At 49.0% G+C, this 25,397-nt stretch overlaps 1 protein-coding gene across 2 annotated transcripts in view; it reads left to right on the top strand.

Annotated features, from left to right (window-relative positions):
- EFCAB5 (EF-hand calcium binding domain 5) overlaps positions 1 to 25,397 on the top strand; it is a 207,129-nt gene that overhangs the window by 94,498 nt on the left and 87,234 nt on the right. For both annotated transcript variants that reach the window (XM_069226262.1, XM_069226263.1), the window contains exons 11-12: positions 19,430 to 19,644; positions 21,967 to 22,123. In XM_069226262.1, coding sequence (XP_069082363.1) covers positions 19,430 to 19,644; positions 21,967 to 22,123 — 372 coding nt within the window. The remainder of the gene's footprint in view (positions 1 to 19,429; positions 19,645 to 21,966; positions 22,124 to 25,397) is intronic.

Here is a 25,397-nt window from a genome sequence, read left to right as displayed (position 1 = left end):
GCTCCGTGTACTCGTGCTATGCTAGGGGGGTAGCGATTCTGATATGCAAGGGGCTGCAGTGGCGCACTCACAGGATAATTGTTGACCCTCATGGTCGTTATGTCTTACTCAGCGGGATGCTGTTGGGCAGGCCGTGTCGACTCGTGTCGGTGTACGGGCCCAACTCGGATGATCCGGAGTTTTTTAGTGAGGTCTGGCGATTGGCTGAGTCGCTGGGGGGAGGGGCTGTGCTTTTGGGGGGGATTTTAATGTGACTCTTGACCCCATTCTTGACTGGGAGAGCGTGGCTCGGGTGCAGCATGCGGCGGCCTTCCGTGTTTTATCTGCGATCATGGAAGATGCGATGTTGGTGGACTTGTGGCGGATGAAGCACGCCGAGGAGAGAGATGGCACATGCGTTAACTATGTGCATAATAGTTGGTCGCGTCTTGACCGTTGGCTGGGTTCGCAGGATGTGGCTTTGTGGACCCGGTCGGCCGATCATTTGGTTTGCACGCTGTCGGATCATTCCCCAGTAAGCTTGGAGCTTGCGGTGCCTGGCGGGCCTGCGCGTGCTTTTATGTGGCGGTTGCCCCAGGGGGCGCTCCGGGATGAGTTGTTTCGGGAGGAGATACGCAGAGATATTGTTTTATATTTTGAGGAGAATGCGGGCACGGTGCGGTCGGCGGGCACGCTGTGGGAGGCTTTCAAGGTGGTTGTTCGCGGGTTATGTATTTTGAAGCAACATGGCGTGTTGCATGTGCTGCGACGCAAGCTGGCTGAACTAGAGGCTCAGATAGCGGAGCTGGAGTCTCGTCTGGTGGAGGATTGGTCTGGTGCTACGCTGGCGGCTTTGCGGGTTGCGGTATCCTCGTACGAAGAGGCGTCTCTGAGGGAGATACATTTTTTGGGGAAGTTTGCGCAGGCGCGGAGTTACGGTGAGAGCGAAAGAGCTGGGCGCACACTGGCGAATATGCTCCGCAGGCCGTGGGCCAGCAGCTATGTGGCTGAGATGAATGACTCAGGAGGGGAGCGTGTGGTTGGTACAGATGAAGTTCTGAAGGTATTTACCACCTTTTTTAGGGATCTGTACTCTGCTCCTGTTGAACTGTCTGAGGAGGTGTCCCAGGACTACTTCTCTGAGATTAGACTGCTCTGGTTTGATAGAGCACACAGGGAGTATTTTGATGCTCCTTTCACGGAGGAAGAGGTTAAGGCCGCGATTCGTAGTTTACCTGGAGATAAGGCCCCCGGCTTGGATTGTCTGACCCCCTGATATCGTGGCGCCTCATCTGTTGGAGATGTATGTCGAGGCCCTGCAGAATGGAGTCCTTCCGGCTTCTTTGTGCGAGGCGCTTATCGTTACGATTCTTAAGCCTGGGAAGGATCCATATAGCTGCGATTCGTATCGCCCGCTCTATATGATTAACATAGATAACAAGATATTGGCAAAGATGATAGCGGCACGGTTGCAGCCGCTGATGACGGAGCTGGTGCTGCCGGATCAGTCGGGGTTTGTTCCGGGACGGTCCACGGCGCGCAATTTGCACACGTTCTTCGCTGTCGCTGGCTCAGTCACCGTTGATGACGAGGCTGTGGCGGTGTTCTTAGACGCTACAAAGGCGTTTGATTCATTGGTATGGCAATATCTGTTTGCACTCCTTGAGAGAGTGGGGTGAGTGTGCGCTTTGTGAGCTGGATCTGTTTGTTATATTCGCAGCCGGTGGCCCGTCTGCGGATGAATGGCTGCGTGTCGGGGCCCTTCCGGGTGGCGCGCGGGACGAGACAGGGGTGTCCTCTGCCTCCGTTGCTTTTTGCGATAGCGATGGAGCCTTTGGTGGCTTTTTTGCGACAGCACTATAGTGCTAGAGGGTTGCCGTTTCGTCAGAGGTCAATCCTGATATCTATGTATGCGGACGACGTTGCGTTATACGTGCGGGAGCCCGTTCACAATTTAGACGTGTTGCTAGATTAGATTGTCCGATTTGGGGGAATTTCTGGAATAATTATAAATTGGTCTAAGTCCGTGGTGCTGCCTCTTTCGCCAGGAACGGCGATTTGTCGGTCCCGATATCCTATTGTGTGGGCGGACGGCCCGGTTTGGAATTTGGGAATTTGGCTGAGTTGTGATGTTGAGACGCTCTGGCTGGCCAACTATGGTAAAGCTATGTCTTGGTTAGAGGACAGAATTGTGGTGTGGCGCTCCTTGCCCTTGTCTTTGACCGGACGGATTGCTGTGGCAAAGATGTTGGTACTGCCTAAATTTCTGTACCTGTTCGTTAATCTCCCTCTGGTTCTCACGGTTGTTTTTTTGCAGCGTCTCCGTTCTGCTATGATTCGACTGGTCTGGGCTGGGGGTCAGCCTCGCATCGCATGGGAGAAATTGGTGCTACCGTTTGAGTCGGGTGGACTTGCGGCCCCTGATCTGGAGCTCTATTATTACTGTGCGAGGCTCACTTTGCATATTACTGGATTCGTCCGGTTCGTTATTTGCCGCATCTTGCCCCTGAGAGTGATGCAGTGTGGCTGGATGGGCTTGAGCGAGTGCTGGGGAGCCTATCGAGGGCTCGCCCCTGGGGTGTGGACACGGTGGCATGCACCGTTAGGGCCTGGACGGTCCTGCTGAAGTGATCTGGTGTGCCTTTTGCGCCGTCAATATCTGTGGCGGCTGTGGCGGCTGTGGCTGATGAGGCGATGTTTCGCGATTCACAGCTTCGGAATTATCTCCGTGATTCGGACTTGCTATCTTTGGAAGACTGGTTTGTGGATAGGAGGTTGATATCCCCGGGGGAGGTGCTGAGGGATGAGCCTGCTAATGCGCTACACCGCTTGTTTGTGTTGCGAGTATGCACTATGCTGCGAGCGCGGTATCCTAGTCTCCCTGAGATTCCGCTGACATGCCGCGCGTTGGAGGTGCTGTGGAGTGTGCAGTCGCCGAAGAAGCTTATCACTAAATTGTATGGTTGTACACAGGAGCAGGGGGAGGGCTGGTGCTGGCTGCTAGGGCAATGTGGGCGGCTGATGTGGGGGAGGACATTTCAGATGACGTCTGGAGGGCATGCTGTGCGCATATGAGAGAGCTATCACCCAACTATAGGCTGCGCCTCATTCACTTTAAGTTTCTGCACCGCTTGTATTACACTCCTCGAGGCTTGTGCGCTATGGGGCTGCGAGCGGATGACGCTCCGGACGCTGGCTTTCTCCATTTGGCGTGGCACTGTGCGGAAGTACATGACTTCTGGCAGGAGGTTTTTCATGCGATTGAAGGGATGACTGGACTGGAGCTCACTCCTTCTCCTGTGCTGGCGCTGCTGGGTAGGGGGGACGGGGTGCCGTTGACGGGGTGGGATTAGTAGGCATGCTGCTGCTATTGGCTAAGCGCAGGGTGGCAATTTGCTGGGGCCGGGGTCGACCCACTCGAGTCTCCGATTGGCTGCGAGATGCAGCGTTTTGTCAGGAACAACTGACAATTTATTGGGAATTGGCGCCGGAGAGATCCATGTGACATTTAAGCGCCTCTCCGATCCTATCTTACGTCTGTGCATACCTAAGGAGCTCTTCTGCTGACGGGCATAAATGTGGAATTGTCTGAGTCCTCGATCCTGTGCATTGCTTTTGATTGGGATGACTGCAGATGGTACTGTCTGCTTCCTCCCCCGCCTCCTTGCTCTTCTCTGTTGTTTGTTTCTTCTGTGTTCACCCCTTGGGCTCGGCGGCTTGCTGAGGCTGGTTCGGCTACATGCTGTCTACAAATGGACATTTGATATCGCTGCTGGACTCTGTTTGCTAGAACTTAGTGGACTACTCGAGACACATGGTACTGTGAGTGCCCGGCGATACTTTGTGGCTGAATTAGGCTGTAGTTATGTTTATTTTAATGTTATGAGGGCTGAAGGGGTTCCCTTGTTTGTTTGTATGTTGTAAGCATAAATGAATAAATAAAAAAATAAAAAAGAATGCCATGGCTTACGGTATCAAAAAGCTGAGTTTAGATCAATGAGGATATTTGCTGCTGTTCCTCCCTGGTCAATCAGCTTTTTGGCTTCTTCTATGACACAAAGAGGGTTGTCTCTGTGCCATGGTATGAGCGAAAACCCGTGTGAGGGGGTGTAGAATATCATGATTCTCAAGGAACTCTGACAATACAAAATTCACATGATTTTCTACAATTTTGCTTATCCCAGGAAGGAGGGATATTAGGTGGTAGTTACCCATGCCAAGTGGATCCAAATGAGCCTTTTTTTAAAGGGCTTTGACCATGGCATGTTTCCATGCTTTAGGGATGCAGCCAAAAGTTAAGGAGAGATTCACCATCTCTAGCAGAACTGGGAGTACCTCATCTATTACTTTTGCTAAAACGCAAGGTGGAATTGGATCCTTAGGCGAACCAGACTTAATTTTACCTATGATGTTGGTAAGGTTGTCCGAGGTCATGGGAGGAATCACCTTAAGTCAATACGGATTAGTGTCAGGTATGGCCTCCTTGAATCTATTAATATCATTTTTAGAGGGCTGATGGAACATATTGTAGATGTTCTGAATTTTTGTCAGAAAGAAGTATGCCAATGTATTGCATCTTGAGGATGAAGGTTCGAGATCAGAGCCCCTCAAATAAGGTTCCAAAAGATTTTTTACTATTTGAAACATCTCATGTGCGGAATTGGCCACTCCATTAATTTTTCCCTCATAGTATAGTGCTTGTGCTTATTTGATCTCCAGTTGATATGGTCTAATAAATTCCTGTTATTTCTGCTTGGTTTTCTCTTTATAATGTATTCTCCACATCCTCACCACTCTCTTGTTTGAGCTCTCTTGTTTGAGCTTTCTGAGGTTTGGATTTGTCTTTTTCATGCCTGGTAGGGCTTAAGGGGAATAGCTTGGTCCAGCATGGATACCAACCACTGTGAAATGTTAGCATTTGCCAAGGTCATATATAACCCTAAAATGGGTCTTGAGTCCCTCAGTGCTTTCTTCCATACTTCAATAGGCAGTTTAGACCAGGGTCGGTCTTTTAAACTGACCGAAGTGGGGCTTGAGGGAACAGAAAAGTTATCTACAGTAAATGGGATCAAAAAGTGATTGGACCACGTGACTGGAAGAGGTTTGGACACTTTTTTACAAATTATCATTAGAGAAAATACGATCTAAAAGGTGACCTTTCTCATGTTTGGGTCCTTGCACCCTTTGAGTTAGTTGAATAGCAAGTAAATCCAGTAAAAAGTCTGTAATTTGGGCATTCGTTGCCTGTTCCAAATGAAGATTAAAATCACCTAAAATAGAAATAGCTAAATTTGCAGTTACTGCGGGAGGACAGTGAAGAAAATTCCAACTCGAATCTGTCAGTTTATATAATAAAATTCCAGAAAAGGTAGAGATAGGTGAAAAAGTAATCACAAATGACAGACTTTCGCCCTCGAGAATGGGAGTAGGTTCAATGCGAAATCTAAATTCCTCTTTCAGTATGATCGCTATCCCTCTACCCTTCTTATTTAGTCAGTCTTTCCGCATGATATAGTATCCTGGGGTAGAGCTCTCATCAGGTCTAGCCCTGAATCAGGGGTCCTGGCCCCTGGACCCATCGGACGCAGACAGGCGCAGAGGGGCCCGCCTCTGGCGCACCTGCTACGCAGGAGCTCACCGACCCTCATTTTATCTGTCGGCCCAATAGAAGCTGGAGGGCTAGTGAAAATGGTTGCTCCATGCGTCTAACAAAAGTGCAGTAATGTAATCTCAATTTAAAAAAAAGCTTAAATCTGTATTAACAGTCTCAAAACGATCAACAAATAATAAATTCCCCCAGTCAGTCAGGGCACCTGGATCATGTCCCCTGAGCAGACACTAACTGCCTTTGGTGCACCTGCTGCGTATCTGCTCACCTGCCAACATTTTATCTGTTAGCCCAAGAAAAGCTGAAGCGCTAACAAAAATGGCAGCTCCACGTGTCTAACAAAAGTGCAGTAGTGCAATCTCAATTTTTAAAAAAAGCTAAAAATTTGTACTAACAATCTCAAAACATTCAACAGTTATTAACTTCCCCCAGTTAGTCATAGCGCCCGGATCGTATCCCCTGAACGGGACACCAACGGCACGTTCACTCACCTGCTCCAATTTAAATGTCAGCCCAAGAGAAGCTGGATCACTAACAAAAATGGCATCTCTGCTCGTCTAACAAAAGTGCAATAGTGCAATCTCCATTATTTTAAAAGCTTAAAATCAGTATAAACAGCCTCAAAATGATCAACAGTTATTAAAATTCAATTCCTCCAGTTAGTCACAGCACCTAGATCGTGTCCCCTGAGCACGACACTAAGTGCAGAAGCTGGGTTTAGAACTCAAATCTCTTCCTGTGTCCACAGACAGTTAACTCAACCACTAGAGACCTTGCTGTTCGGAAGGTGTATTTGTGCTCTAGTCCTCTTGTCGGTCAGCTGTTTGCTCCTAACCACTGGAGGACACCCAGCGGATTGCTGAATATGGCCTCATTATCTTGCAGTTGTTCGGTACTTTCTTGTACAGGTAGGAAAAGCTAGAATGCATGTTAAGAAATGCAACGAAAATGTGATCTAAAACATAATTCTTACAAGTTAAGTTACAAAGATTTGTGAGTGGCCCTCAAAGGCCTGTCTCCTTTAGTGAACATACTCTAAGGGAAACTGCAACGAATTCTCATCATATCACTGAGAAAATTCTCTCTAAATTTACAACTAAAGAAATACCATTGTGTAGCATGTGAAATCCACAACATCAAGCAACTGTACATACACTCTCCTCCCCTGAACAATCAGTCAGTGGTTTTAAATGGGAGGCTTGTTGTAGAGAAGACCCATTATATATCCAATCAGAAACACAGGTAAGAAATACCATTGGTGAAATGAGAGGGTATGCATGTGTGGTAGAACAAACAACAGTTGACATAATGAAAAAGCAAACATTTACAATTCACTGAGGTGACCCACCAGTTCATAAAAATAAACAAAAATAAATCAGACTCTTCTGTGCATTCTTTTTGCCGGTGTTGGTCATGTTGGTCCAGGAGGGCTGAAGCTATACCATATTTATTTTTAGGATAACCCCTCACTATGGAAATTATTTCCCATTCTGATTCATTGTATGGAAATATATCTTTTGCAGATATTCTGAAAATCTGGTATTGTTCTAGGCATCACGGACTAATGTTGCCTTATACCGTTGCAAATCCCCAAACCAGGCAGAGCATCCACTTGCATCTTGACAAACTCTCTGTTGTATTGTGGCCAACATACAGGTCAACTGAGATCATGCAATTGCCCTGCAATTCCAAATATACAAGGGCAAAGCTTGGTCAGTATGATTGCTATGTTGTGAGCTACAGATTTCCCAACAATCATTGACTGCAGATAAGATCATGACTGTCTAGTGTGCACAACCTCCAGCTTTAGGGCCCCCGGGGTAGTATCTCCATGTGGGATTGCATTGTTCCATCCCCTCCGCCAAACACTTCCAGTTGCATGTAAACCATTTGGAAAGTGCCCTACTGTCCGCCAGGATACCTACCTTGGGCACCCCTTCCACCCACAGACTCTCGTGACCCCCAGGGGCCTGTGCTAGCTTCCAGTCTCTGCAACCCCGCACCTCTTGTTGTCATTCTTCCTTCCCGCCAACACCCCCTGGAGGGTCAAATTACCTTGCCGTCCTGCTGCGGTAATGAAAAGACATCCAATTGCCCCCCCCAGTCCTGATCTCATCCCGCCAATCATAACCACAAAAATACAACAAACATACTTCGCGGTGAACGGGTCCATGTTGTAGGGAGTTAATGTTAGCACTATCACATAAGCATAATAAAACTTCGAGAAGCACTACGAAGATTAAATAGGTCCCAGACGAACACAATGAAATGTAAGCAAGGACACATATATGCCATATGGGGAGGTGGGTGGGTGTCCATTTGTAGATCCTTGTCTCCGAGGAGCACAGCAACCGGGTGGCGTGCGGAGTTGAAGAGACCCGCTTGCTGTCCGCTCCTCCATTTTAACAGGGGGGAGTAATGTGTGCGTCATCAGGACGCTCGACCCGGAAGCACTAAAGTGATTCTGGGCAGCGCGTCCCGTACCACCAATCAGGAGAAGCGAGGTGGGCGGCTAGGGCAATGCGCCCGCCTCCCCCACCACCTGAGAACCCAGCCCAGCAAGCTGAGCATATTTGGGGGGCCCGATGGCTGAGGGTCCCTTCCATATGGTGCTGGCATCACCAAAGCCTGTTGCCTGAACCCCCATCCCATTCGGCCCTCCACAAGACCCCTCTCCCCTTCTCACTCCATGTCATACCCAGCATGGCAATACCTCACCTTTAACAACAACAACTCATTGGAATTGGGAGTCTTAAACTACCGGCCGTATTCTAATTTAATAAAACAAAATTAGTCAACAAAAACTTTTACGCAGTAACCCAGTATTATTTACACAGTGTGTACATTGTCAAGATGCCTAGCCTTAGCAAAGTCTGCTAATTCATCAAAATTCCTGCCACTGACTAAATCAGTTCCTGCGCATCCCAAATAACAAATATCAATGACTGTGGATGAGATGATGACTGTCCAGTGTTTCAAAGATCCCCAACCTCCGGCTTTAAGGCCCCAGGGGTAGTATCTCCATATGGGATTGGATTGCTCCATCCCCTCCTCCAAACACTTCCAGTTGTAAGTAAACCATGTGGAAGGGGCCCTCCTGCCCGCCAGGATACCTACCTTGGGCACCCCTTCCACCCACAGAGTCTCGTGCTCTACCCCCGCCATGGGCCTGTGCAGCTTCAAGTCTCTGCATATGCACGGATGGTTGGCCCTAGGGACCAGATGCCAGCGACCACTCGCAACCCCCCACACCCCATGTTGTCATTCTCTCTTCCGCCAGCTTGCTGTCCTGCTGAGGTAACGAAAAGGCATCCAATTGTCCCCCCAGTCATGATCTCACACTGCCACAGGCCAGCATAATAGACTGACTATCTGGCCCCCCCCACCTGCAGTTGTTCTTCCACTGTGGATGATGAACCAACCATGCTAAAAAATCCTCAAGCAACATGTTGCTCCCCATTTTAGTAAGGTGCACCGCATCCTGGAGACGTCGACCCAGAGGAACCAAGTAATTCCCCCCAAGATACATTATGATGACGTCTGGTTGAAAGGAATCTTGCGGGATCATTGAGTCCAAAACCAATCTCATCTGCGTGAGGCTCAACCCTCCTCTCCCCAAAAAGGACATACGGAATCCAGCTTGGGCCGCGTGTGACGCAACGCCAGTCTTCACATACCACTCAGCAGCACGGCGAACATACGAGTGGCTGATGACCCAAACCTCCATAATCCTGGGTGTTACTGCTTGAACCGGAAACCCCGGGACCACTAGAGAAGAAGGAGAAGAAGACAATACAGGAGGACGGTGTAAACAACCAGTATTTATAGCATGTGCAACCTCACATTTCTCTTGTAGCAGCCTGAGGATCACCTGCCAATTTTCTGAACTGCTGCACCCAATAAACCCATTGCCACCACGGCTGTTGCCGCCCCGATCCTGAATGAAAGAGTCCCGAATTCAGATGGGTCAAAACCCGCTGTGCTCAGACTGCGCTTGAGAATCTGTGTTAACTGGTAGTTAGGGGCAAGCCATCAGCATGCACTAAGACAGTACCCCACGACCCAGTAGGGCGCCATGCTTTGAAACCCTGTAAATTAGAAACCGGACAGCACATATTGCCCTGGGCCCTACGCAGCAGTACATGGTTACTCTTCCCTTCCTAGTCCATTTTGGAATGAGGTATATCAATCAATCAAAAAAATTTATAGAGCGCGCTACTCACCTGTGAGGGTCTCAAGGCGCTGGGGGGGGGCAGATAAAAGAGAGGGGGGCAGGGACGGTCACTGTTCGAACAACCATGTCTTGAGGTCCTTTCTGAAGAGCAGGAGGTCTTTGGTTTTGCGAAGGTTGGTGGGGAGAGAGTTCCAGGTTTTGGGGGCGAGGTAGGAGAAGGACCTGCCTCCTGTGGCGGTGCGTTGGATGCGGGGGACTGTGGTTAGGGCGAGGTCCGCTGATCGGAGGTTGCGTGTGGGAGTGTGGAAGTTCACTCTCTCGTTGAGGTAAGTTGGGCCGGTGTTGTGGAGGAATTTGTGTGCGTGGATGAGGATCTTGAAAGTGATTCTTTTGTCTATGGGGAGCCAGTGAAGGGATTTGAGGTGTGGTGAGATTCGTTTGTGGCGGGGGAGGCCAAGGACGAGGCGTGCAGCCTTGATCACCAAGGACCCAGACCCAGCCAGCCAGTGAATGTCCCCCATCTGCAACCCCCTGTTACATCCTTCTTGTTGCTGGCCACCAATTCACCCAATCTGAAGGCCCCATAGAAGTCTAAGGTGAAGGCCGCTTTAAACAGGGCGATCTCCCATGGGGATGTATAGATCTCCTCACCAGAAAAGATTTTGTACCATCCTGTACCCCTTGCAACTGGGCAAAAAAGGAAATCATGGCCGTTGGGCGCCTTGCACATGTAACCGACCTCCCATTCTCCCTCAAGATTTCTAGGAAAGCCAAATCTGATGAAACGTTCACCCAAGAGGATTTTCCCCCAATAACCCAAGTAATTAACATATGCCACCACAGCCCTCTCATAAGCCTTTTTTGTCTTTGGAGCTAAGCTGGCTGCCACGAGGCCTGATAGTCTTGGGCACCGATCCGCCAAAGATGCTCCAGGAAGGGTGTCGAGCGTTCCTCTGCTTGTGGATGGTGGGACCTGAATACCTGCATCTTAAAACGGGAAAAGGCATCAGCAGCATTGTTTGAGACCCCGGGGACATGTTTCACTCTAAAATTCATGTTCAATTGGAGACACAGTAAAACAATCATTTTTAAGACTATCAAAATCATTCTACACCTGGCTGGCTGCTGATTTATGCATTCAACCACTGACATATTGTTAGACCAAAAAATTACCGACTGATTATGAAATTTGTCAGGCCAAATTGATAGCGACATCAGAATAGGGAATAACTCTAAGAAACCAATATTAGTCACCAGTCCAGATTCCACCCAATCTGCACGCCACCTCTGTGCACACCACGCTGAGCCAAATATGGCACCAAAACCATGACTGTCTGCTGCGTCAGTAAGCAGGCCAAGCTCTTCACTGGACATGGGTGGGCTCAGCCATGCGACTGTCCCATTGAAGTTGCATAGGAAAGCTTCCCAAATTCTCATGTCTTGCTTCACCTCACTCGAGAGCCTGGTGTGATGGTGCTTAACCTTCAAGCCAGTCATGGCTTGTGCAATGGACCCAGAGAAGGGGCGCCCCATGGGAATGATACGCAGGGCAAAACTGAGCTGCCCTACCAACCACTGCAATTGATGGAGAGTAACTTTCTTCGCACTCATACAGGCCTGGAGTGCTTGGGAGAAAGAAAGTAGTTTGTCTCTTGGCAAACTAGACACCCCCGCAACAGAATCCAATTCAATTCCCAAAAATTCCATTGTGGTGCAGGACCTCCAATTTTGTCATGTGCTACCGGGACCCCGAGTTCACGCATCAGGCTCTTAAAAACGCCAAATGCATTCGCACACTGATCTGACCCAGGAGGACCCAAGTATAGGAAATCATGCAAGTAATGCAGTACCCACTGATGCTGTGCTTTGTGCCTGAAAACCCATTCCAGGAAGGTGCTAAATTTTTCAAAATGGGAACACGACACCGCACAGCCCATGGGCATGCACTTGTCAAAGTAGAATGTTCCCTAAAACTAGAAACCCAATAGATGAAAATCAGCCGGGTAGACCAGTAGCAACCTAAAGGCGGATTCAATGCCTGATTTAGCCATCAATGGCCCAGATTCCAGCTCCCGCAGCATCTGAATTGCCTGATCCAAAGAAACAAACTTGACTGAACAAACAGCCACATCTGTTGTAGCACTCACGGATTGGCCTTTGGGTGTTGACAGGCTGTGGATCAATCTGTACTCTCCAGGTTGCTTCTTAGGGGCAGCCCCCAAAGGGGAAGAAACTAAATCCTGCATAGGGGCCCTAGCAAATGGACCTGCAATACGCCCCAAGCTTAACTCTTTAAGAATCTTTGTCCTAGCCACCTCTGGATTGGCCCGCAAGGAAAGCTGGTTCTTACAGTGAGGGGATCCTTAGTAGCCCTGCGCTGGAATCCTGTAACCATACCTAAACCCATCATACAAATCTTGGCCTGCCCCCTGGTTATGGTATACGTTAAGTCATGGGACGATAGCCAGTAACTTAATAGGAGTGTGTGCTTTAGCCAAAAAATGAGAAAGAGAGCCGACCCTGTTACAAAATGAGTCACCTACTACAGATCCTACCGAATCCGAGGATTGGCCACTGCTGGCAACTGTATCACAACTCCCAGCTCTATCAAAACCATTTGTATTGCTTCTTGTTCCCCCTACCTCTGAATTTTTTAAAACACTTAGACTCAGGTTGGGAGGACTGACCGCAGAAGGAGCAGCAATGCTTAAAACTGCAGATTCCCACAGGCAGGGTGCATGTGCGTCTGTTGAAATCCCAGCAAGTCCCTTTCCTGGCACTACTCCCGCTGGATGAACCCGATGCACCGCCTGAACTTGGCCAAAAGGGCTGTAGCCCATTCTCATGTGGCCGGTTTGTGAACCGTAGCAATGTTATTATGTCAATCCAGTCCCATCTCAGACTAGTCTTGTTCGCCTTGATCCTTCTGAACTCCTTATCATAGTCTTTCCAAGCAGTACCCCAGTACTCGTCATGAGCACTGACAATCCTATTCTGATAGCAGGCCAGCTGAGCTCCCTGATCATTGAAGCGCTCTGCATCGATGGCCTGGTAAATTGAGAAGGCCCTCATCCAATTGTTAAGTGACTCTTCCATCTTCCTCTTGTGAGGCCAATGTCCACGTTCCCTGGAGTGCGCACACTTGTTACAACGTTTAACCTCATCCCTCTCTGATCTGTCAACCAGTAGATCAACATTGTTAATGTATGCGCCTTTCCAGATCTTTTACTTAACCTCCATGGGCACATGCATCCCCAGATGCCCATGCTCAGAATGGATGTTGCCGAGATCTAACAGGAGGGACAAGCGACTTATACCTCAATCTGCCATTGTCTGACTGGAAGAAGATGCCACCAAAGTGCTTGTCTCCACTGAAGTCTTGGCTGGTTGTTGCGCAGCTATGGCTGGCACCAGTGCGGCCACGCAAGCCAGCGCTGGTGAATAGGTCTCTTTCACACGATCAGTGCTCGCCCACCCTTAGCGTCCCCCTTGAGAGTCTTGACCGCCTTTTGAAGTTTTACGATGGGAAACCAAGCGTTGCGCCTTCTCCATCATGTCTTCCCTCTTTGAATCGGCCAATGAACCACTAACCAAAGATGGGGACAGCATTACCACCTCCAACATCCAAGGTAATATGGATGCCAGATGGTCAACTACGCCCTGTTGCGCTACCCCTGTGTTAATGGCTGCTACTTCAGAAACTACCGGCAAGCCATTCGAGGTTGGTACCGCCACACTCCCTGGTGCTGTCGGAATGGGGACCTGGCTGGCTCCTGCCACCTCCTGTGGCATAGCGCTGGCGAGGGGGCCCACTAACACAGGCATCGCTTGCTGATCTTTAGGAATCACGGGCGCCGCCAAACTATCTGACTTCACACCAGTCTGCACTGAGACTGACTGCCCGGCTCTGACAATTAAATCTTGCTCTCTCTGACTTTCTTCTGCCCCCGAACCCTCTGTGGGATGGGGGGAAATGCTCGCTTAGGGGGCACGGCTGCTCACCCTCGCCTTCCTGCCTGCTCACCAGAGAGCCAGCAGCCTGGGCCCTCAGTGATGCTAGGGCCTGGTCCATGGTGTCCAAAGCTTCAGGTAATTCCTCAGTGCACAATCGCTTTTCCCTCCTAGTCGCACCATCTGCCATGGCATGAAAACTTCTATTGTTATACACCAAAGAACACTGAACACTAAACAAGCCCCTACTATCTTCCACCATTTTCGCCTTTTTAGCCAAGAGCACTTTGTATCTTGGGGTGCTGAATGCTGAAATTACAGCAACATGCTCCAGAATTCAACCTGCTTCACGTTAAATAGGTAGGGCTTGGGGTAATTTTCATATGTGACATAGGGCATCTTGGCAACTACTGTTTAGGCAGCTTGTGAGAATCGGCAGTGCCAGCCCATCCGGAAAAACACACAATTTCTTTCATTGGTGAAAGTTAGAGAAAACAGACCAGTTCCTATACATGTTTGTAAAATAAATAGTTTTCTTACTTAGACGGACAGCACAGCTCAGTCCTGCAGCCTGCCTAAGGGTACTCAAATTTGGAACTTAAGGACATTGGAACGCGGCCTCAAGCACTGTCTCTGTAAAGTGACAGTTTATTTTACAAACTGCTTCTACACAAAAACAGGGCTCGGGGTCCTCTGCAGCAACTTCTTTACCGGTGAGTGGAGGCCGCTCGGACCTTGAGCACTCTGTCATCAACAGTAGCCTGTAATCGATTATTACCAGCGACCAGGTGGTTCATAGTGCTATTACAGGCACGTTCTGATGTGAGAACACGCCTGTAATAACGAAATAAAACACAGTAAATTATAGGGGGCTTGTAGTCTCCCATGTAATACTCCGTGTAGAGTCCAGCTGGACTCGGTCTAGTGTTTCTGCCAGCCACTCTGCTGAGGGCTGGTCTTACATGTGCACCCCACACCCACCCAACATAGGCGTCACCAGTCAGGTGACCCTGCCAATAAAAGGGGCCGGGCGCACGTGCCTGAGGCGAGCTCATACCACCCAGCTGCTGAGTCTGTGTGCCTTATTTCCATAGCATGAGGGCCTAGGGCCCCCAACACTACATTGGCGACGAGTGGGATCTGCAACCCCACGTGGCTGCAGACACGAACTTTGATGGTGCACCTGGGGGAGAAGAATGCCTCTGCTTAAGGCACCCCTATGTCTCCTATGTCTCCTGTCAGCACGACCGGCGCAGGAAGAGCAGTCGGTGGGAAAAGGCCGCTGCAGCCCCAGCCCCGCCGGTGTTTGTGAAGGGGTAGGTGCTACCGATCACAACGTCCCGCAGTACTGCCAAAACGGCTGCAGGTGCCGAAAATAAATAAAGCGCTATGAGGGGTGCAGTGCTGCTTTTCCCTCAGCCCCCGTGGAAGAAATGCCCAGAGCGTCCCCTCCCAGAGTCGGATGCATCGTGGCCCGCAGCGTGAGAGAAGGCTGCTGGGTCCGCGCACTAAGCGCAAATTGTGCTGTCGCGCACCATGAAGTATAGAAAAAGTAAACGCCAAACCATGGCCAGGGCCGGTCGCCCCCAAGAAAAGAATGCGGTCCGCTGCGTGTGCCATGCTGCTGCGGCTGCACGTTAAGAACATGGTGTGATCATGCACCAAGAGTAAAGAAAATGACCCGGGCAGTTTCCCCCCTTTTCTTTTTAAATAATGGTGCTGTTGAGCACTGAGAGAAGAAGCCAAAGAGAAGTGCCAGGGCTGCCCCCTCTGCACAAGCGACCCGACCGAGAGGTGCTGACCTGCACCGGAACAAAAGAAATGCCTAGGGCCGCCCCCCCTCCCTGCAGTAATGCTGTAAAGGCCCCGACACGGCCTGCTGTGGCTGCAAGAGGAGGGAAGTGCGAGAGGTACCAAAGAAGCAGAGTGCCCAGGGATCCCCCCTCCCCCCCACGTTAGCCCACGTGGGATACCAGGGAGGCTTGCAGCACAGGCCCACGACAGTCTGCACCAACATAGCTGACCCCCGCAGCACGTGCCCGCATGTCACCAGGAGGCTGTGTGAAAAGGAAAAAGGAAAAAAAAAACTAAAGGTGCTGCCACACATGAAAAAAAAAAACATTGAACTGCCCAGAGTGTGCCTCTTCCAACGAGACTGTGCAATTTTGGAAAAATGGACAGAAGAGAAAAATAAGAAGAAAGAAAAGTGAGAAAATGAATCACATGCACTTACCTGCATGCCTCCTCCAGCCTGGTGAACTTCTCCCTCAGCGTGGATCCCCAGCATCGTTTCACCAGCGTCTGCTTCAAACCAAACAAACGAGGCCCGAAGAGGAAAGACGGTCTTCAACCTAGAAAGAAGTGCACTTGTGGCATCCAGCGGCCAAAGTTGGTACTGCACCCTGTTTCTGTTTAAAAGGGAAACAAGCATGAAAGAAGGCAGGTTCACAGCAGCACCCCCAGAAAGTGACTGCCCCAGACCAACTGCGCACCCGCGCACGAAAACAGCGCAGAGGACGGAAACGGCGCAGAAGATTAAAGCGACGCGGACGACGCTGAAAAGGGAAAGAGAAGACTGCAGCTGTCCCAGCCAAGCTGCAACGGTGGGAAATGGACGTAAGTGCCACGTGAGGTATGAAGAGAGCGCGCATGGCCTGCACAACCCCTGGTGACCATCCGCCGCCACCGCCGAAATAACTCCACATGGCCCAGCAGTGATGGATATCACCGCAGGACAAGAAAGGGACATGCCAGGCATTAACAAAGGACACCCAGAGATGAAACAAAAAAAAAAGAGACTATGTCACGTGCGCAGAGAGCTGCGCCAGAGAACGTGACGACATGGGCAGAAACCCGCGAAGATGGAGAGAGCACCTGAGAGCGTGACGTAACGCCCTGGACAAGAGGCCATGTCAGCTGGCCACACAATGACGGAAGATGGCCACCATTGGCCCATCAGTGAGCAGGTCATCTGAACTGACCGACCCTGCCAAAGCAGATGGCAGGAGTGAGCGCCGCAACAGCGCAGCCTCGAGGCGCAAGAGTGGCGCCCTCGAGGGAAGAGAAGGAGGAAGAGAGCGGTGACCCTCCTGCCAGAGAGAGGTCCACCAAGAGGATCCGGGAACAGACCAGACCGGGAGAGGTCTGCCTGAAGAGCAGATCATGCCCTACCCGCAGGACTCAGCCCGCGAGAGGCTGCGACTTAGGAAGATGCCCCAGCGGAGGTGCAGTGATAGGTCCATGTGATGCAGCATGCGACCTGTGGCACGACGACACATAGAGGACAAAAAGGAAGATGCACCAGTGGAGGTGCAGTGATAGGTCCATGTGACGCAGCATGCGACCTGTGGCACGACACCACACCAAGGAGGGAAAAGAGAAGAGAGAGTGGCACGATCCCACCAAGAAATGAGAAGAAGAGAGGAGTGTGACAGACTGGTCACACCACAGATTAACTCCTTTACAGGTGCGCAAGTGGAAGGAAGTAGAGTGACGCAGCTGAGGACTCGTGCGAGCAGATGAGAAGGTATCCATCAGCACAAGACAGTCACCGGGGTGAGCAGACATCACTGAAGACAGCTACGCAGGTGGTCCCCCGCGCTTCTCAGTGCGACCGTCCTGTCACTTGTCACCGGCTGCTTGGCTGGAATGGCATCCCTGTCGCCACCTGCACAGACCACAAAAGACCCGCCAGTGGCCACGATGTCCATCAAGTGGTCCTTCCGCCGACAAAGACGGCGCCACCTGTTTGATCTGCAGAAGGATGAAAAACATCATCATCATGAGGTGCATCGCCCAAACACCGAAGGAGCACAGCACCACCTGAGTGGAGACAGTAACAAGAACCGACGCTGACAAGGCATACCTGGCAACGTAGAAACGTACCATCTGAACACCTGCCATGAGCCCCGTGAACCGGACACCTGCCGGTGAGAGCAGACCAGATCATTTGGACCATCCACCCTTGGGGTTGCACAAGACTTGGACGTGGCCCTGTTGGGAGTTCAGAGAGACTCCTTTGGCGTGGCCTACGTTGGCCCGCACAGGCCACGCAGTCCCACGGCAATCCAGGGACAAGGGCCTCCAACTAATTCCTGTGAGAGCGGAATCTCGCTGAGTGAGAATGCATCTGAGACAGCTCCACGTCAGGCATCCGGAAGCACGGAGGTCTTATATTGAGAGACTGGTCACCTGAAGACTTTGCACTATGGCCAGAGCACCTGATTCCAGATGGCTCAAGCAAGCTGACCCTGCATCAACCACCCTTGTGGCTCCATGCAAGACTTAGATGTGGTCCTGTAGGCTGTTACTCTGAGACGTCTTTGCTGGGCCTGCGATAGGCCGGCACAGTCCACACAGTCCCATGGAAGCCCGCGAAAGGGCCTTGAGGAGACTCCTGCTTGATGGAGGTCTGGCACGAGAGGGAAGACTGCTGCTGCTCTGCTGCTGGACCCCCAGGTGCATCAGGCTGTCACATCATCTGCAGTCTTAGGAGGTAGACAATCTCCAGAGTCAGAATGCCGTCCAGAACTGGGTACAGTGGACTCCCCACTGCTCCAGATGCACCCGCATCAGAAACTGTAAATAGACTTTGACAACGTGAGCCCAGGCAGGACCGGATCGACAATATCCAGCGAACTGTGAGGTTGTGGACAAGCGACTGAAGTATCTGGACTTCATCCACACAGTGTTCGTGCCCAGCTGTACCTGGTTAAATTATGGACTTGTGCGGAGGTGTCCGGGTGCTCCCAGCTGCACCATGTCCACTGCAATTCTGCGGTCTGCCGTTTCGAGGCCGAGACACTGATTGTGGTGCTTTGTTATTGTTTTCTTTTACAGGTTGGACTTTGTTTGGTTCCTCAATAAAGTTTGGGAGGGATGTAGAATCCAGCTGGACTCGTTCTAGTGTTTCTGCCAGCCACTCTGCTGAGGGATGGTCTTACATGTGCACCCCACACCCACCCAACACAGGCGTCACCACTCAGATGACCCTGCCAATAAAAGGGGCCGGGCGCACGTGCCTGAGGCAAGTTCATACCACCCAGCTGCTGAGTCTGTGTGCCTTATTTCCGTAGCATGAGGGCCTAGGGCCCCCAACACTACACTCCGCACTACTGCTATAAAGCTCCTGATCAAGTTTTGTATGAATCAGTTCCTTCTGACTGCCAAAAACGTGCTGCACAAATTGCAAACTTCTGTTTCTCTGCCGCACAGGGCGAAGTGAACAAAGGCATTTACGCATATGTGAAGTAGTACTACAGAAGTACGGTTACTACTGGCCCCGTGAAGCTCCTGCTGTAGGCCAGAAACGGACCAATGTGTTTACTTCCATTGCCTAGGTATGCTATGACATCTCAGAACCAGAATTGCAGCGCTCGCAGGTGGTTGTATGCCCAGTTCGGATATGACAGATCTCAGATACTTTATCTGCTGCTGCCACCTACAGGCAATCAAGGCAAACAGATTTGTAGGCATGAAAGTGACATTGCAGGTTCCCCCAGTGAGCCCAAAAAAAGTTAATGATTGAGCTCTTGAGAGTTCTTCATACTTCCTATTTTGGGGCATAAAACAGATTAAATTAACACACAAGCAGTTTAAATTTAAAAACGAGCGGGCTGCATTTAGACCCGACTAGCATGTATTTAAACCTGATATGGTTTTGTTCATGCGTAGTTGTGCTCTTTCTCCTTTTCACCCTTGCTTTGTCTCCCGCCCAGATTTGCGCTCCATCATCACCGACATCCACTCCTGGGAGCCTCCACGTGTCACGAGCGCCTTTGACAGGAGCTCTCTGAATCTGCCCCAGTTTGTGCAGCTGATGGAAACTTTCCTAGGGGAAGAAACCTCCCTACCAGTGGTGGAAAAGTTGGTTGCTTTCATTCAGAATGGGTACATGGAGACAGAGGAGGAGAAATTCCAAAGGTTGGAAAAGGTAAGAGCATCGATCTCTCAGCAACGGCGATTCACCAAAATGCTAGGGTAGCAGAAGTAACATCATATGTCATCTTACTCCCAATGACATCACAGGAAGTGACGTCAAATGACAATTTACCCATTGTCACCCTCCCTTCAGCTCTGTGTTTAGCTGTCTTTTTTTTTATCTCTCTCGTCTGTATTTCCCATCTTTTGCTCCTTCCCACCCCGTCTCTTCCTCTACCTCAACTGTCTTTCTCACTGATCCCCCTATAATAACTCACATGCCTTCCTCTCTCGCCTGAATTTCTTGCTTGTAGTCTCCTTTTCACCTTTCACTTGTGTCCCCCTTCCTCCCCTGTCTCTTCCTCACCTGTCTTACCTCAATATCACTTCCATATTTCTTAACTTTCCTTCCCCCACTTCTCCCGTAGCTGTTTTATCTAGCCTATCTTCTTATCACCAATGTCTCCCTCTTTTTAAGTGTGTAACCGCTGTTTCCCACTCAGCTCTGTCGCTTTATCACCACTCTCTAAATTCCCTTCTTCGAGCTGTCATGTTCTCACTTATCCACCCCCCATCTCACAGCTGTCTTTTTAACCTATTTATTGTACTTCTCTCACGACTGATTTCCCTTCTACCTGAGCTGTCTCATTCTCTAGCATCTCTCTCAACTGTCTCCCTATCTTCTGCCCCTCCGTCTCTCTCAACAGACTCGTTTTTTATAGACTCTTTACCACCAGTCTCTCACCTTTTTCACCTGTCTGCTCACTCTCTCAACTACATCTTTATTATTTGTCCCCCTTACCTGTCCTTCTTGAAGCTTTCTAGCAAGTGGCACTAACCTCCCTCTGCCTCTCAGTTGTCTATCACTAGTTGTCTCTTTATCACTTTTCTCATACCAGTCATCAGTTTCTGTCCATCACATCTCTCATCTGGACATCCCCTCTCACTGGTCTCCCCCTGTGTCTCACTCTTCGGGTTCTCCTTGTTACCTGTCTATGTGTCGATCACCTTAATCCTCGCACGTCACTCTCCTTTTCACACCTGTCTATATTTCTCTCACCCATCGCCTCTCTCTGATGTCTCTTAAATTCTTCTCTCTCTCACAAACATCCATCTATCTATCCGTCTTTGTCTCTATAGCTCACTCGTCTCTCTACAGTGTCACATTACTCATGCTGTTCTTTTTTTATGTTCCCTTATTTTCCCCTTAGAGTCTTTCTCCTCTACTCCCTCTCTCTTTTACTCTCTCTCTCTCCTGTATTTCTTGATCCCTTCACATGCGCAGTGGCAGCAGGCAGGAGACACCCAGGCACATTTTACATGGGTCCACACACAATATAGCTGAGGGGCAGAGAAAGTAAACACGACTCATCAGACCCTTCTCTAACGTATGTTTCTGACACTACCCTTACCGCCTCTGAGGCCAGGGGTCACAAAGACAGTAGTGGAGATCACAGGGGGAAAGCCAGTGGTCGCAGCTGCGCCCCATGGTGACCCCTAAATGACATCCATGCTCTTCACACAATATTGAACTGAACCAGTGCTGCGATGGCCCTCAGAGTTGCAGCAAGGATTTTCAGATTGCAGTTGTCTGTCTGCGCATCCCACTCCCTCATATCCAGGCCGTAGGAAGTCTGGCGCACTCTCTTGGCCTCCTGTGGTGTTGCAGTATAATAGCTGCCTATTGTGGTCTTAACGTACCATCAGCTCTGCTCTCCAGGACCTGTAAGGGCCTGCAGTGCCTTTAAAGGCCACAAGATCACCATTATGCCTGGTTATCTTTACAGCTGTTGAGGCTCACCAGTGCATGGAGGGTCACCAGGGGAAAAGATCACCACTTGTGAGATTGTCTACATACACATTTGTCGTAATGTTACAACATATAAAAATTACAAAATGATAATGAATCGTTCATACTCCTTCACTAGAAAGAACTGCAGCCCGAGACCTCTAAGGCATATGCGACCCGGGTTTGCTTTCCGAGCCTGAAACGTTTCTAACCTGAAACCTAGTTCTCTCGTGCAGGCTTGGAGATCTGACTTTCCTTTACTGTTCACACTATCTGACAGCACATTTACGAAGTGGCTCGATGAAAACATTTAAATGTTAGAATTGAAGGAAAGTGTTTTCATATATTTTGTAAATTGACGAAGACCTTGGGTAACTGCATATTCAGTATATTTGAATGTAACTTTAAAATGCAAAATTTGGCGCTATTTTATCAAAATGTTCTCCTCAACTGGTCTGCTCACCTGAAATTGGCCAGGGAATTTACCCCACACAATGACACATCCTTTCTTATGACTTTTACTTTCACTCCTGTTGTCTGTTCCAGGCTCGACGCGAAGCCTTCTCTGCCCGGCGCAAGCTCGTCCTGGAAGCCCTGTTCCAGAAGTGGGACAACGACGGGTGCGGATTCATCGAGCTGAGCACGCTGGAAGCGGCGCTCTCCAAGTACAAGGAAGGGATGGAATCTGCATTGCTGACGAAAGGTGAGTGACGTCACATCCTGGAATGGGCCTAGTGAGCAATGTCGGACGGTGCTACCGAGAAGCAAGGAGAAACACCGGTCAGGCAGGCAAGCTTCTGGGAAAGAGGCATTAAGGCAGAGAAAGAGTCAGCCAAAAGGCACTCCAACAAACGGAGGCCTCTCTTCAGTAGCACCAGTCTAAATTAGGGTAACTATTTTATTTCATTATAAGGTACGGCAGGGCCAGTGCCCTAAAGGAGCTGTTAAGCGCTGAGCACCTGTGCTCCTTTAATTATACCCATGGACCTAAATTCACCGAAATGCCAGGAGTAGCGGAAGTGACATCACATGCCCTTTAATCTCTACTTTCACTCACACACACACACATACTTTCACATACACACAATTACGCACACTCTCTCATAAACACACTCTCACCAGCGAGCACACACACAACCTTTTAAAAGCATTTTTTACTTACCTCAAGAAAGGGCATATTCCAGCTAACTGTACTCAATTTGTATTACACTATTAATGAATAATATGCTATTATTCACTATTAGTACCAGACAAAATTGACAGAAAACAAAGTGGAGCCTCAAATGATGTTCATAAGGACGAGCTGCCCCTGCGTTTCTGGCACTGATATTGCCACCTCTGAGGCTAGGGGTCACAAAGGCAGTGCCAGGGGTTGGAAAGGGCAAGCCAGGGGTCCCTTAAATGACGACCTGCACTTCTCAGGAGGACCACAATCAGTAGCACGCAGTTACTCTAGGATGTTGCGCACCTGCACTTCTAGATTTGCATTTTAGGCACTAATTAGACTTCAGACGCTACATGCACTTTGTAGTCACAGAGTGAATTGCCTTTTGGCGGTTTAATAATAGGTGTAATGATTATCCAGCTCAGTGGTACACATTATGGCTCCCACGAAATGATGCAAGACTGAGTCACTTGGCCAGGATTCCAAAGCTCTGACCTTCAGGTCAAAGACAAACCTTTGCTGAAGTGATGGCTACATATTTCAAGGATTAACTTGGTTTAATAGGCACAATAAAGACATATAACAGCCCACATCCCCGAGAGAGCGGGGGTACCATGTTGTAACAACACATTCCAGTAGTAAATTAAATGAATCATCTCACCTCCCTGCCACTCAGAACCTTTCAAGCAGGACTTTAAGTGGACCGGTCAGTCCGGGTCTCACGCATGGTCCATATCGTACCCTAGCTAGCTTCATGTCATTAACCTTACTGGCGATAAGACTGACACATTTCTGAACAATGAAAGTAAAAAAAAAAAAAACGTTAAAGTAATCCATGTTCCATGTCATCTATTTAGTTTCTGAATATATATAATGTTTAGCAGTCTCAGGGACTGCAAGAAAGCTATTTCCAGGATGCCACGGTTGCTCTGGAGTTGAGGCTGAAGGAAGTGCACGTTTCTCACAGTGCCTGTCAGTGGGTCAAAAACAGGTGTTTAGAATACCCGGTCATCCAAACGTTGGCCTGTCTGCGGAGCGCACAGAGCAACGGTCACACATTTGAGTTGCAATTGCGATTCTGTGCAAATATATGTGAAGAAGGTACACAATAGTCAAAATATTGACAAGAGCGGAAGAAAAAGAAACTGTGGAACTTACAAGTGAGGGGTTTTGTTGTACGTTTGGGCAGTGGTGAAATGAAGGAGATGTGAGGAAGTGCAATCAGGAGAGAGTGAAAAGAAGGTACTGAAGAGGCAATAGATAAGGTGCAAGATTTGCAAATGGAGGCGATGAGAACCGAAAAGGGCATACATGCTAAGCTTAGTGTGAACTGGAGTGATTGAGTCACTCAGAAGACCACTGCCCTGTCCACAGGTCTCAGTAATGTTTAATTCACAATCACAATTTCAGCATTGAAATATTTTGAATATTATTTCAACAAAATCACTGTTATTACTCATTTTCTTAAACAGCTAACAACCATTGAAAAAGCCAATAGTCCTGACTGGTTTTAGGTGTATGTCTGTTATGCTATATATGTTGATGCAATAATAGAAAGCTCAGAGAGGTACCAAAATATTGGTCAAGGAGTACGCTGTGGGAATCGCAGATGTTGTTTATGTGTTTAAGCCACACCCTTAATTACACAGGCCACACCCCTTTTAGGACATCCCATAACTTTTCATCCCACTTAAAGCCCTGCTTTCACACATCTCTGCAGTTACTAGAACCCAACCTGGCAGAAAGGATTGGGGATAGTGAGAAAAGCTGAAAATCGCCAGTCAGGCTTTACTCAACTCCATACGCTTTCCCCAAACATTTTACCTCCAAGCCAGTGCCGCTCAGGAGGCCAGTCCCCCCAACCCTTCACACCTTGCAACTGTCGAAGAACTCCAATGCAACCACCAATACATTTCAACCACAGTTAGTATTCAAACAGTCAAGGCACACCTGTGCCATGTCCCACCTGCACAGTGGCATAAGGTAAAATGTTAGAACCACCCCGGTAGAGCTTGAAAATCCTACAATATTCATTGGTCACTCCGTTGCAGTGGCAGGTTGTCTGCAAGTGCCTTGCCTTGCTTTCTAATTATACTACGGTCTGTTAAGAAGACTAGCAGCCAAGGAGGCAAATTCTGTATAGTGGGTATAAAAATCCAGGACATAGGGTCAAAATTCAGGACACAGGGCCAGATTGACAGACACATAGGTGGAGGACATGCAGTATTATATTAAGTAAATAAATCATAACACGAAAAGAAGTCAAGTGACTTTCAGAGGATGGAGGAGAGGTTGTGCTCTTGTTAATGAGTTATGGGCAATTTACATAAATGTAACAGTTGATATTAAGGCAACATGCATGTGACAGGAGGTTGTGCTGTGAGAGAAGATGCATGTACAGGATGGAAGGGAAGAAAATAGGGGAAGTGACAATCAGACGTTTTAATTACAGGTCAGTTTTTCATGCCGTAGTTTATGGAGGCAGAGAATATTTTTAAGATGGTGCACAGTTTGAGGATGCAAGACTGTAGAAAGAAAATATTATTTGCATTTGCGAATTGTGCTAAATGAGGTATTTTTTCATGGGCAGAAGCAGGTAAGCAGTCTGTCTGCTACTAAGATAATGCTAGACCACCACCTCAGCCAGGTCAGTTGATCTGCCCAAGGGGTGGAAGCAAAAAGTAATGGATGGAGACATAAATTGCGAAATACCAAGAGCTTAATGCTGCACTCACAGATGCAGGAACCTCAAGCTCATAGTAATGTGAGAAATACATGTCCAAATAACGTGAGTGGATGTCTCCTGATGTTC

Source organism: Pleurodeles waltl, chromosome 3_1 (assembly GCF_031143425.1).
Source record: "Pleurodeles waltl isolate 20211129_DDA chromosome 3_1, aPleWal1.hap1.20221129, whole genome shotgun sequence".
In the NCBI taxonomy this organism is placed as follows: Eukaryota; Metazoa; Chordata; class Amphibia; order Caudata; family Salamandridae; genus Pleurodeles; species Pleurodeles waltl.
Note: the sequence above shows the minus strand (reverse complement) of the source record. Positions and strands in the feature narration are given on the sequence as shown.